The sequence below is a fragment of the Octopus bimaculoides genome, chromosome 23 (genome assembly GCF_046866305.1).
Source record: "Octopus bimaculoides isolate indiv1 chromosome 23, ASM4686630v1, whole genome shotgun sequence".
Lineage (NCBI taxonomy): Eukaryota > Metazoa > Mollusca > Cephalopoda > Octopoda > Octopodidae > Octopus > Octopus bimaculoides.
This window is the reverse complement of record NC_142950.1, coordinates 17,385,140-17,400,450: the sequence shown is the minus strand read 5'-3', so window position 1 is coordinate 17,400,450 and position 15,311 is coordinate 17,385,140. Positions and strand designations below refer to the sequence as shown.

Here is a 15,311-nt window from a genome sequence, read left to right as displayed (position 1 = left end):
CCAGATGGCTACACCAGGCTCCAAACTGATTTGGCAGAGTTTCTACAGCTGGATGCCCTTCCTAACGCCAACCACTCTGAGAGTGTAGTGGGTGCTTTTATGTGCCACCGGCACGAAGGCCAGTAAAGCGGTACTGGCAACGGCCATGCTCAAAATGGTGTATTTTACATGCCACCTGCACAGTAGCCAGTCCAGCAGCACTGGCAATGATCTCACTCGAATGACTTTTTACGTGCCAGGAAGGCAACTCTGGTAACGATCACACTCGAACGGTGGTGCCATCACGATTTCGCTTTCGCTTGCCCCAACAGGTCTTTGCAAGCCGAGTTTAGTGTCCAATTAAGGAAAGGTACGCATAAGTGGACTGGCTACATCCCTGGCAAGGCCTTGGATTTTGGTCTATCCCTGGCTCTGGCAGAGGCCTTGGATTTCAGTCTCACTTGGCTTGCTGGGTCTTCTCATGCACAGCATATTTCCAAAGGTCTCAGTCACAAATCATTGCCTCAGTGAGGCCTAATGTTCAGAGGTCGTGCTTTATCACCTCATCCCAGGTCTTCCTGGGCCTACTTCTTCCACAGGTTCCCTCAACTGCTAAGGTGTGGCACTTTCACACAGCTATCCTCATCCATTCTCACCACATGACCATACCAGCACAATCGTCTCTCTTGCACACCACAAGTGATGCTTCTTAGGTTCAACTTTTTTCTCAAGGTACTTACATTCTGTCGAGTATGCACACTGACATTACACATCCATCGGAGCATACTGGCTTCATTCCTTTCGAGCTTACGCATGTCCTCAGCAGTCACAGCCCATGTTTCACTGCCATGTAGCATGGCTGTTCATACACATGCGTCATACAGTCTGCCTTTTACTCTGAGAGAGAGAGAGACCCTTTGTCACCAGCAGAGGTAAGAGCTCTCTGAACTTTGCCAAGGCTATTCTTATTCTAGCAGCTACACTTTCAGCGCACCCTCCCCCACTACTAACTTGGTCACCTAGATAGCAGAAGCTATCAACTATGTCTAGTTTTTCTCCCTGCAATGTGGCAGAAGTTGTTTTCTGCACATTTACAGTGTTTATTACTCCTGAACATCTGCCACATACAAAAACTAACTTCCTAGTTAACCTTCCTTTGATATTGCTGCCCCTCTTATGTGTCCATAGCTTGCACTGGGTACATGTTATAGAGTTTCTACCTACGCCTTTTCTACAGATCGAGCAGGGCCATCTACCTGAAGGGGTTTGTGTTTTTTCTACCTTCCTACTTATTAGGACTTTGGTTTTAGCTAGGTTGACTCTAAGGGCCTTTGATTCTAGTCCTTGCTTCCACACCTGAAATTTCTCCTCTAGTTGTGATAGTGACTCAGCAATTAGTGCAAGGTCATCAGCATAGAGGAGCTCCCAGGGGCATCCTGTCTTGAATTCCTCTGTTATCGCCTGGAGGACTATGATAAATAGGAGGGGGCTGAGGAGTGAACCTTGGTGGACCCCTACCTCTACCTGGAATTCTTCACTGTACTCATTGCCAACCTTCACCTTACTGACAGCGTCTCCGTACATGGCTCGCACAGCTCTCACTAACCATTCTTCTATCCCTAGTTTCCTCATTGACCACCAGATAAGGGATCGCGGGGACCCTGTCAAAGGCTTTCTCCATGTCAACGAAAGCCAGGTACAGAGGTTTATTCTTGGCTAAGTATTTCTCCTGCAGCTGTCTTACCAGAAATATAGCATCAGTGGTGCTTTTCCTTGGCACGAACCCAAACTGCATCTCATCTAAACTGACTCGCTCCCTAATTAGTTGGGCTATGACCCTCTACGTGACTTTCATTACCTGATCTAACAACTTGATACCTCTGTAATTATTTGTATCTAAAGCGTCACCTATACCTTTGTAGCAGTTGACTATGGTGCTGCTACACCATATGTTATATATATATATGTGCATTATAAGTGTAATTTATAAGTATTATATGTGTTATGATTAATTTATGTACTTTATTGTCTGTGGGGAAATTGTCATGTATCAAATTAGTCTGTTTTGCAAAAAAAGTTGAGGTCTGCTGATGTAGAGACTCCATTTTTTTGTTTGTTTGGTGTTTGATGTTACTGGACTGCTTCCAGTCTCACAGTTTTCTCTTCAGCAAGGATCATCATTAATGCTATGTATATATGTGCGTATGTATGATTTTCTTTGAGTTTCATTTAAGTGTTTGACAGAGTTCAAGCTGGTCATTAATAAAGCAACAATGCTTTTTTAGTTAAGAGAGTTCCCAGTGTTTGTAAACATGTGATTGAGTAGGTGTTTTGGTTGAGCTGTCAATACACACTAGTCATCTACAAAATCTAATGGAAAATCTTTGAAATGACTTACAAAACTTTGCTGTATCACTAATAGATTGGATTTGAAAAATGTGTATCAATCTCATGTTCTTTCTTTGAAAAACCTAATGTTTCTAGGGTTTTGTATAAGTTTGTCGGTACATAGCCTAATGCACCTATATGATAGGTATAAATGAGAATTTATAGTCAGAGTGCAAGAGCAGTAAGTTCCATATTAATTCACCATAAATATTCTCTTTTTACTGGACTTTTGATGGTACATTCACATCTGCTGGGCAGCTGACCTCTACAACAGAGCGTATGCACACAAACACATGCACATTATACTAGCAGTATGATAATTACAATAGAAGCATATCATTTTTATATTTCATCTCAACAGCCTGGAAGGATCTACAACACATGGCTTGGTGACCCTGCCAAAGTTATCCTGTTGGAGGAGGTGGTGAAGGTGATGAAAGAGGAGAATCTGTTGTCTGTGGTCAATGATACTGGGAAGTATCTGCTGGATGGTCTGAAAATTATAGAGGTCAGTACTCTTATATGTGTTAATACACTGCACACACACACACACACACACACACACACACACACAAAACTTATGGAGAGACTCTGAGAAGACTTTGCAAGTGGAAATAGACAGCTTGTATATGCATATGCACACACACACACACACACACACAAGATGGTTGCAAACTCGTGTTCGAGTATTGCCATCGCCTGATCAAAAGTCCTACACATGCAAAGGCTATGACCAGTCATTCTTGTAATAGGTTTTTACTTTTTTTCAAGCGATGCCAGTGCATGATGATTTTTTACAGTGAGGAAAGGATTTGTACAAATCCAATCCCATTCTCTGAACATGGACAACATAAACTCGAAAAGAAGAACTAATCTACATCATCAAATATTGTCAATGTCGAAGATTTTCTTTCAGAGTTTCCCTCTCCTAGAAAGATGTGACAACAACAGAGGGGCCTCCCACTCCTAGTGGGCCAACTGCTTGCCTGGACACCTTACATACATAAATTAGACAGGTCACATACATACATACAGAGCAGCTGCTTTCTGGTATACAAACAAAGCTATTGCTAGAAAGAATCCCTGAAATGAGTCATTGTTGACGCAATGTGAGGCCCTTTTATGACTCTTGAGCCCAGTCATAGATTTGCACATTCTGTTGCATAGTGCACAACTGTGCAGGCTGGCAGAGAGAACAGGTGCCACAGTATGAATTCTTTTGACATGCCTTTTCATTCCTCCAACTGAAAGGCACACTTTTCCACAGGTTGCACATGTTCTGTTGGGAACTATAGCCATATCCCCATTTACAATGGGTTGATTCCTTTGAGTTCTTTGATGACATACCAGTCCTGCACGACTCAAGTACCTCCTCCCACAAATATATATAGGCACTACCTCCCTCTCCCGTGAACAGCTCTCCAATTCCATTGCTTTCATTTCTAACTTCCACCAGTCTCTCAAATTCACCCCTACCATCTCTTATACATCTGTAAACTTCCTCACTATCTCTCTCTTCATTGACCCCCTCACCCACTCTCACACCACCTCTGCATTCTTTAAACCCACAAACTTCCACTTCTACCTCAACTTTTCCTCCTCCTATCCCTTCCACACCAAACGGGTCATCCCCTACTCCCAGTTCCTCCACCTCCAATGCCTGTGCAGCCAGGACCAGGATTTCGAAACCCAGTCCCAATACCTGACCCTCTTGTTCATGCATTGTGGATACCCATCCACCCTTGTCCAAACTGGCCTTACCCATGCTTGTCAAATCGATTGCACTACTGCCCTCTCTCCTTCCCCACACCAATCCCCAACTGCATCCCTTTTCCCCTCCTTTTCCACCCCTCCACCTTACCTCATCCTTGGAAGATCCTGCAGGCCTTCTGTCGCCTCCAGCTAGAACCTACCACCCTCCTTATTTGCCCCAACCCACCCTTGCCCTATTTCAAACACGCCCATAACCTATGCAATCTACTGATCTGCAGTTCCCTCCCCACTCCATTCCAATCCAACCTGGATCCTTCCCTTGCTCCAGATCCCATTGTCATACTTGTCCTTTCATCACCAACACCACCTCCCTCACTGGATCCAACCAGCACACCCTCTGCATTAGGAACTCCTTCTCCTGCCTGTCTTTAAGTCCCATTTTTCTGTTACTGATTCTATTTCTGTTACTGATTTATTCATGTAATCTTTTTCATTTATTTTGTTTATTACCTTCGCCTTTGCGAAGGCAGAGGTATTGTTTTCAGTTGCGTTTGTTTGTCTATGGACAAGATATCTCAAGAACCACTGGATGGATTCAGATGAAACTTTCAGGGATGTTTGGCCTCATGACTGGCATGAACTGATTAGGTTTTGGGATCAATCTGGTACCGGACAAGAATTCTGGATTATTTTTCCGGATTTTTTACTTAATTTTTGAGAGCGGTTCATTTTTAGTATTCTCATTTGTGAGAGCAGTCAAGTTTATTTCAGATATTCTCATTTTAAAAATCATCTCTGGCTAATCGTTGAGAGGACATTGGTATTGCCTTGGCGTAGATTTGGGCTCTCTGAGTGTTCTTCTTATTACTAATTTTTATTTTTCATGATTTATTTGTATTATTTTTTATATTTTATATTTCTGTACCACACACTGCACACACACATCCATGTGCACACACACACACAACCAAACACACGCCCGCACACTCCCACGCATACATGTACGCCTGCATACACACCTTTGGCTACACCCACACATTCCACTTCACCCCTTTCTCCCTCTCACGCATGCACACATTCACACACACACATACTCACACATATACACATACATGAAAGCACATATACCTCCACACACACAATGCACACATATACACGCACATACATACACTTCCACACACACACACATATATACAGAGAGAGAGACACACACACATGCACCCATACATGTGCACACACACATACTCCAAATCTATCTATGCATACATGCCAACACACACACACACAGAGTCACACCCACTCATTCACACTCCCTTCAGACTGTCTCTGACTCACTATTGACTCGTCCATCTATACACACATGCAAACATACACACATACAGCCACAAGCGCACACATGCTATCACACACACATACAGTTACCACCACATACACACATGCTACCATGCACACACACACATACAGTTACCACCACATACACACATGCTACCATGCACACACACACACACACACGTAGTTACTGCCCCCCCCCCACACACACGCTATCATACACACATACACTACTGCGCACGCGCTACCATGAACACACATACTGACCATCTTCATACTCTCCTGTCCCAGAAAGCACTTTCTCTTCCTCCTACTTCCAGTCACTTCAGAAATGTAATTGCACATGGACTTGGCAATTTTTTCTCCTTCCTTCTTTCCTTTTGAACTTTCCTGTTTTTCCTGTTTCCAACAAAGATCTATGCTCCAAATGTAAAACAATTCTCTTCTTTCTCTGAGCATCATATCAATACATTGCTTGTGCTACGTCCTCATGTTTGTTTGTATTTTCTTTTTCTTTTTCCTCTGTTTTTTTTGCCTATATACTGGTCTTGCTTACTTTTTGTCAGAGAGCAGCCACGTTTACTTTGAACCTGAAAGACTGTAGGATAACATCTAATACACTGTACAAGTTTGCCTGATTACTGTTATCCAAGCATGTAACTCACAGTTGTTCACATTTAAATTCAGTGTCTATTAAATCATATTTATCTCTTGATGGATGGAGTACTTTTGTTTTGTAGATCTACCAAAAATTGAATAGAATACAAACATGTAATGTGTGTGTGTGTGTGGATCATGATGCTGATCTTCAGCTATTTTGAATTTTAATGAGAGAAGTTGATTGTTATTATCTGAAAGTGGGCTGCGATTGGTTGAGAAAGGTCAAACGGTGTCATGGTTTGATGTTGGTATATCAGCAACAACAGTTACTTGGGAAATACCGCATGGTGAACAGGAAAATTAGGAAGGGGCAGTGTGTGCAAGTATATACATGTATATATGAATGTGTGAACGTGCTTATATGGTTTTGCACATTTGTATTTATGCAAGTGTGCATGTGTTTGCATGGGTCTGCATGCACACACCCACACACACATACACACAGATATATGAATATGTGCTTGCACACATGTGCACGTACATACACATATATGTCCATATATATATATTTATGTGCATGCATGTACATACACACAGACTCACACACATGCGTATCCATTTATATGCATATATTTGCATGCATGTGCATATGTATGCATATGCATACATGTACTTGTGTGCATGTGAATGTATGAGTGTACATGCGCTTAACAAGCATTGGGGATTCATAAGCTTTGGGGATTGGTAATTGGCAGTCCTGTTCATAGGGGCTGATTGGTGATGGTTCAGGCGGTGCAGGGTAGCAGCTGGTACTAAGGTGGTATATCCAGGTTGTCGATAGTCAATGGCTTTGCCAGAAGGGCATATCTCTGGTGACATCTATAAGATAGATCATATTTCTTATTGATGGACACTGCAGGTTGGTAGAGGATATACAGTTTTTTGTGGAGGCAAAGTTGGCAGTAAGGGCTGCCAGATGAATATGATGGTGCTCCATCAATAATGGTCCACTTCACTCTGGGTGTTTTGTCTCAGAGGTGATGCAGTCTCTAGAGAAAATGACACAGGGAAGTAGAGTTCTCTCTGTTCCTGTGCATGTGCTGGGAGTATCTTCCCTTGAAGTCATTAACTGTCATGCCCATATAGTGCCTAGTGATGCCATTGGATGGTGTAAGACTGACTCTGTAGGATCCTTCTAGAGGGAAGGTAGAGGGGTTTCGAAAGTTGCAAGTTGGGGTTGGAGGTTGTGAAGGTGCATTTTTACATCTGTTGATGCGTGCAATGTTAGATGTGATGTTATCTAAGCAGAAGTAGCTCAACTTGACATTACGAGGGTTGAAGAGTTTGTAATACTTGTGGCCTCTGGGGAAGTGTTTCTTAATTAGCAACAGGAAGCCCTTAGCTACTTCTAGGTTGAAAGGGGAATTATACCAGTTAATTTTCCTTTTCCTAATCCTCTTGGGGTAATGAGAGGGAGTTGGGGAATGTCCACATACGTGAGCTTCTCAGTAAACCCACTCCTAGCCAAAGCATCGTCGTAGTGGTGGGTGGCCCTATTAAAGATCTCTCTGTTAACCTAGAGATTAGATACCTGTTTGCTAATGCCTGAAACTGGGTTTCTAATTACAGCGGGGGATGGTTTGATCCCTTGTGGATGTATACCGTTTCCTCATTAGGCTTCCTGTAGGGTTAATACTTTCATGTGTTCAGGTCTAAGGTTATGTCCAAGAAATCGACCGTAGTCAGGTTGATGGTAACCATTATGGACAGCCTGAACTCCTTGAATATTTTTATCAAGTCCTTCCTGAACCTGTCCATGGCATGGCCATTCATATGGCTTGAGATAGCCAGGCTGTCATCCCTATATAAGGCCGACCTATGTGGATGGGTACATCTCTTGAGGGTATCCAACAAAGTCGGCAATTTCAGCCCTGTCAAAACTCCCCATAGAGACATCGAACAAATGGACCACCTTCTTTCTTCACCCAGAAGGAATCTTCGTGGACCAGAATTGACTTACTGGCATTCATGATAATTCTGATATGAAGATCACTTACGCTGGTGTATTGCTCAGCAAAAGTTAAGGCTTTCAGAAGGAGGGGCTTAGATATGGAAGCATAGAAGTTGACAATGTCGAACTGGGTGAATCTGCAGGCTGATTTATTCTCAATACCGTGGAACCAATCGATCATGGCTGCACTGGAGTTCCATTGAATCAATGCTGTAGCCTTTCTGATATCGGAGTTGATAGTATTGAGAATATACTTGCTAGCGATACCTATCTGGAGAAATTGACATATAGACATCAGTTTATTCAAAGATATTCAGATCAATATAATATAAAATTCTTATCCCTACAGTCATTTCCATATCCAATTGATTCAATTAGAGAAATTAAATTAAATTAATTTAAAATGTTCATATTGAAACTGGTTAATTGGGTATTTCATCAGAGGAGAATTTCCTAGAAAGGAGTTACATTCCAATGTGTTGGTCGAGCCCTTGACAGACTCAGATGTGAGCATTTTGGTAATGTATATATTTTTAAAAAACCGTTATGAGTGTATATATACATATAAACAAATACGTATGATATAGTTGTGTACGTGCATTTGTGATATGTAATAGCTGTTATTGGTAGTGGTGTTGCAGTTAGGGTGAACTAGGTGTTAGAGAGAGTGAGAGATTGAAAGAGAGATGGGAAGAGAGAGGGCGGTAATATTCATCATGTAATTGTGCGTGCGTTTATTAAAATATGGAAGCCAACAAAAAATATGACGTATCAAAAACTGCTAATTAATTATCATATTATAGTTATAGTGTCATCCATATTTGTGCACAAAAGTTATGGTCAATACAACTATGTAAACAAAGGAAAACTTAAACGTTACCAAATACAATTGATAAAAAATTTTTATATAAAAAACTAAAATTACTAAAGCCACTACTACTATAAGATCAATACATTTTACCTTTTAGTTTAATAATTTTATTACAAAATATCAACAACATATTGATGAGAAGTGTGCTTGATTAAATTTATAGCAAATAAATCGCAATGATACTGTCTCCTGTGTAGAAAAACTTAATATACAACTTTACTATTTAATTAATATTTTTATATCAATATGCTACTAAGCATTCTTAAATGCTTATATTTGTGCATGCTAGTGCAATAAAACGTGAAGTATCAACAGATTCAAATTTCAAGTAGTTCTAACATATAATTAATTATTAATAACATCACAACTATATCATACGTATTTGTTTATATGTATATATACACTCATAATGGGTTTTTTTAAATATATGCATTCCCAAAACGTTCACATCTGAGTCTGTCAAGGGCTCAACCAACATGTTGAAATGTAACTACTTTCTGGGAAATTCTCCCCTGATGAAATACCCAATTAACCAGTTTCAATGTGAAAATTTTTAATTAATTTAATTTCTCTAATTGAATCAATCAGATATAGAAACGGCTGTAGGGATAAAAATTTCATGTTATATTGATTTGAATATCTTTGAATAAACTAATGTCTATATGTCAATTTCTCCATTTTCTTCTTTTTTTCTTATATATATTTATATATCCTTTAAGTTCATTTATGGGAAATATTTTTGAGTACACATATAAAAACTCCTATTTCATTATATCTGCTATGGCCTAGTGATTCCAAACTGCAACCACAATTTTATGGGATCATACTGACAATGTTGGATAAATATAGTAGTAGTAGTGGTAGTAGTAGTAATAATAATAATAATAATAATAATAATAATAATAATAATCCATGTAACAAATGTTCAACTGAAGGATGTTTATCAATTTTCATCAATTGAAAGGTTCATTGGTGTATGTGGATGGTCCTGTGTGTATTTGGATTAATGGTGAGTGTAAATATATATATGTAAATATATATATATATATATATATATATATATTTTTAAAATAACGTCGACCACTAACGTGGACAATTAATGCGCTAGAAATAGATCACATTTTGTGTCTATTAAGACCTAAAAAGTTCTCAACATGAAATATAGCAGCATACCAAAAACGTGAGCGGGCAAGACATTTAAAATCACCTAAGAAAATCATTATTAAACAGGAACCAGGTTTCGGATTTAACAAATTCTTACCATTTGTCTATTCCTCATCAGCCTGATTTGTAATGTAGCAGCAATTATCAGAATCATATACATAGTTGCCCACCGCCATGGGTGCGCGTGCATATGGTTCTGCTAATTACAGCTTAATGGTAAAGTTCAAAAGTCTTCGTTTTGGTGCGCTAATTCCAAGAATATATCCGCAGAAACTGTTTACTGCGTCGAATATATTCAGAATGAGAACATGAGTAATGGGTAAATATTATTATAAGATCTGGTAATTAGTCATATATTAATATATTAATTAATATCGATTAATTATCAGGGGGCCAGCACATTTAAAGAATCAAAGAGATTCAGAAATATTATCTGCAATCTCAGGGGATTAATGTACCTTAATCTCCTGAGATTGCAGATAATATTTCTGAATCTCTTTGATTCTTTAAATGTGCTGGCCCCCTGATAATTAATCAATATTAATTAATATATTAATATATAACTAATTACCAGATCTTATGATAATATATATATATATATATATATATATATACACACACAATAATAGGAGTGAGATGGAATTGTTATGATGGTACTAAGTACCTAGATTGTGTAGAAGGTGATGGAAAGAGAGAAAGGAATGGTAATGATAGAGGAAAAGGAGGAGTGTGTGGTAAGGTTTGATTTGTTTTGATATCTATGTGTGCACAAATTTATAAATTCTATTTATGGATTATTATTGTTGTTGTTATTATTATCGTTATTAGTATTATTATTCAGTAGTTTTATTTTTATAACGTGCTTTCACTTCACTACCGAGCGCAGCTCTGTGTGCCTTGGGTATGTGCTGTGATGCTCTTATGGTTACTGTATTGAAAGTGTTTTGCGTAGGATGTGTGCAGTGCCCAGTAGTGCAATTTTCTGTATGTTATATATATTTGTAAGTCCTGGTGTTTTTGTTATGTAGTTGTCTGAATATTTTTTTATTATACCTAAGGCACCTACTATGATAGGAATTGTTTCTGTTTTTAGATTCCACATTCAAGTTACCTCTATTTCCAGGTCTTTGTATTTTGAAAGTTTTTCCATTTCTTTTAGGGAGACGTTGTCATCTGCTGGTATTGATACATCAATTAGAAAGCATTTTTTTCTTCATGATCTTTGACAACTATATCTGGTATATTTGCCTTAATTTCTCTATCTGTGTGTATTGGCATATCCCAGAGTATGGTTGCTTTCTCGTTTTCTGTGACCTTTTCTAGCGTGTGTTTATACCATATTTTTTCTGTTGTTATTCCATAGTGTTGGCATAGCTTCCAGTGTATATAGGTCCCAGCTCTGTCGTGTCTGTGAATATATTCCTTCTTAGCCAGGACTGGGCAGCCAGAGATAATATGATTTATTGTTTCTTGTCCATCTCTACATATTCTACAGTTACTTGTTATGTTTCTTTTCATTATATGTTTTTGGTAATTTCTGTTGGGGGGCTTTTGTCTTGTGCAGCAATTAAAAATCCTTCAGTCTCTGCTCTGAGTCCTGAGCTTCTCAACCATTGCTGGGATTTTTCTCTGTTTATTTCTTTTGCATTTAGTTTAGCCCAGTATTTACCATGTAGGGGCTTTTCTTGCCATCGTTTTATCATGGTCCGTTGCTGTTCTAGTTTTAGTTTGGATTTCATTTGTTTTATAGCTTTTGTTGTTATTATTATTATTATTATTATTATTATTATTATTACTATATGTATATATATATATATTAATATGAAGAATGAAGTAGCTGACATTATATTCATTTGACCAATGTACAAAGAAGGGCAGAAAGAGCAGGAGATGCAGTAAATGACATTGCTAGAATGCAGGTAAAGGAGTCAGTGATATGATAGGGACGATGATGGGTGCCTGTGAAGATGGTGGTGTTGGAGAGGTTGGGGCAAGTGCGGCAGTACAGGCGGGAGCAGGGGAACGAGCCAGGTTGGGAGGTGGGGTTAGGGAAGAAACTGTGGACCAGGAGGTCACGCAGGTTGTGGGCTCATTTGAAGGAGGACAAAAAAGAGGAAGGAGTCTAGTTGTTCATGGGAGAGTGAGGTCGCACCGATACAGTCATCAATATAACGACCATATAGTTTGGGAGTGGGACCAGTGAATCTTGAAAATATTTGGGCCTCAGCATAGCCAACGAACAGGTTCACATAGTTGGGGCCCATTCTAATTCCCATTGCCACTCCCAAGAATTGTTGGTAAAACTACCCCGCAAACAAGAAGCAGTTGAGGGAGAGAACTGGTTCGGCCAGACAAAGTGTGGACATGTTAGATTGGAGGTTAGGTCGAAGGTCTAGGAAGTGTTTGAAGGCAAGAAGTCCTTCGTTGTGTGGGATCACTGTATATAGACTTGATATCAAGAGTGAAGAGAAATTTAGAGGAGCCATGAGAAAGAATTGAAAAGACGGAGAGCATGGTTAGTGTCGTGGATGTGGGAGGGAATGGAAGCCACTAAGGAGGCAAGGACATGTTCGCGGTATTTCAAGGTCATATCTATGGGGCAGTTACAGGCGGAAATGATGGGGCAGCCAAAGTTGTTGGACTTGTGAATTTGGGGAAGGAAGTAAATAGTAGGGGTGTGTGGTGTGCAGACAATGCAGTTGGAGGCAGTGGGAGGGAGACAGGAGGAAGAGATGAGGTCATGGATAGTGGAGGACAGTCAGTTGGTAGCTAGGCATGGGGTTGGAGGGCAGAGGGCTATAGAAGGAGGTGTCTTGAAGTTGGTGGAGAGCTTCAGCCGAGAGAGGAGAGAGTAAGTGTGTGGGGATTGGAGTAACAGAAGGGTTAGGGTAAGGATGAGGGAGAAGTGTATCGGGGAAGAAGTGGCATCGGGTGTGACGGAATGAAGGAGTGAGTGGAGTTTACATTGTTTAGTGTGAGCGAGAAATTCGTAGAAAATATGATTTAAATGGATTATGAAGCATAGAATGGAATGTGCATAGGAAGGTGAAAGAGAGGAGAAAAAGATAGAGCGGGAGAAGGTGGTCGAGGGTGTGTATTTTGGAGAGATTCGATATCCTTATATTTATTTTTATATATATATATATATATATATATATATATATATATATATAAGAATTCTTCAACAATAAGAAAGTAAAGGACAAATCAATTGGAAGAAAAATATCTCATTTCACCCCATATGAGAGGAGCGACAAACACTTAGATACATATATAGAAACAATCTCAAAATTCCCTCTCAGTACCCATAAATGCAAACAAAACCAAGGTAGCTTTACAAAGCCTACAGAACGACAATTCAGTAATCCTAAAGGAAGCCGACAAGGGTGGAGTGATAGTAATCATGGACACACACTACTACAAATAAAAATACTAGAAATTTTAACAGCTCAAACATACTATGAGGAAGAATCATGAAACCCGGGAAAAGCAACACTAAATAAAATCAGAACATTAATCAGCCAATACCAGGATTCCTTCACAGACAAGGAAAAAGATTATTTATGCAACCCCCATAATCAAAGAGAGCAATTTCTATGGATTGCCCCAAATCCACAAAAACTCCAAGATACAGAGGGTCATAATTGAACAGAGGAGCCAATACGTAAAAATACAAAGACCCACAGACCTCAAAATGAGACTGATAGTTGCTGGGTCTCAAGCCCCAATACAACAACTGAATCACTTCTTGAATATACTCCTCAAACCCTTATGCCCATTAATACCCAGTTACATACGGGATGACAAGGACTTTCTCAAACATATCCCAACTACTGTCCCAGAAGATACTATCCTTGCAAGTTTTGACGTCACTAACCTCTATACCAACATATCTCATACCTTGGGCCTGGAGGCAGTCGAACACTGGGTAGAGAGACACAGAAGATGTATAGATGAACATTTCAAAACAGACTTCATCACTTGTCTAGTACTAGAAGAAAACACCTTCAGATTTGATAATAGGATATACCAATAGATAAAGGGTTGGGCTTATAGGTACAAAATTTGCACCTACATATGCCAACCTAGGGGAAGTAGGAAAAATCTACCTTGATAACTTACATTTTTTGGGATAGATCAAAAGAAGACCTACATACATTTTACAACATCCTCAACACACTGCATCCATCTATCAAATTCACAACAGAAACAAGCTACAATGAACTACCATTCCTAAACATTCACATCAAAATACACAATTCCACTGTTACAACAGACATATTTTACAAATGAACAGACACACACCAATATTTGAATTTCTACTCATGCCACCCCTCACACATCAAAAGAAACATCCCATACAATATGGCAAGATGCATTTGCACCATAGTAATTAATCCACAAATATGCCAAATTAGATTTGATGAACTTAAAAACTTCCTACAAGAACAAAAATACCCGGTGAAACTAATAAATAATGGAAATAGTAGAGATGGAATATACAACAGCAACAATAACTTCAAATATATAGATGGCAACACCCACATAAAATTTAAGAGTGGATTCTCATTCAACATAAATGCAAATATGAAATGCAAGACACAAAATCTCATCTACTGCATTATTTGCCCCAGATGCAAGGAGAATTATATTGGTGAAACCAAAAATTCCCTTTGCCAATGTGTAAGAATCCACAGACAGCAAATCCGACAAGAGGAACTATGGAAAAGTTCACTGAGCAAGCATTTGGAAATATGTGGAAAGGAAAATTCAAGATCTTCTCCTACAAATGTTCAAGGAATGACTCAAACTTCTGAAAGATAATGGAACCATATTTCATGAAGAAGTTCTCACCAAAATTAAATGGTTGATTTGGAAATATGTAGATAAGGAAAATTCAAGGAACACAGATCATTCTTTTATTCGTTTCAGTCATTTAACTGCAGTTATACTGGAGCACCACCTTTAGTTGAGCAAATTGACCCCAGGACTTATTCTTTGTAAGCCTAGTATTTATTCTATCAGTCTCTTTTGCCGAACTGGTAAGTAACGGGGATGTAAACACACCAGCATCAGGTGTCAAACGATGTTGGGGGACAAACACAGACACACAAACATATACACACACATACATGTGTATATGTGTGTGTATATATATATATATATATATATATATATATATATATATATATATATATATATATATATATATATATATAAAAGACACCATTTCGAGCGTGGCTGTTTTCGTGCAGG

The 15,311-nt window shown here is 39.1% G+C and overlaps 1 protein-coding gene across 3 annotated transcripts in view; it reads left to right on the top strand.

Moving 5' to 3' along the window:
* Nucleotides 1-15,311, top strand: part of LOC106882406 (4-aminobutyrate aminotransferase, mitochondrial) — a 205,254-nt gene that overhangs the window by 154,132 nt on the left and 35,811 nt on the right. For all 3 annotated transcript variants that reach the window (XM_089340566.1, XM_089340569.1, XM_089340568.1), the window contains one exon: nucleotides 2,729-2,875. In XM_089340566.1, coding sequence (XP_089196692.1) covers nucleotides 2,729-2,875 — 147 coding nt within the window. The remainder of the gene's footprint in view (nucleotides 1-2,728; nucleotides 2,876-15,311) is intronic.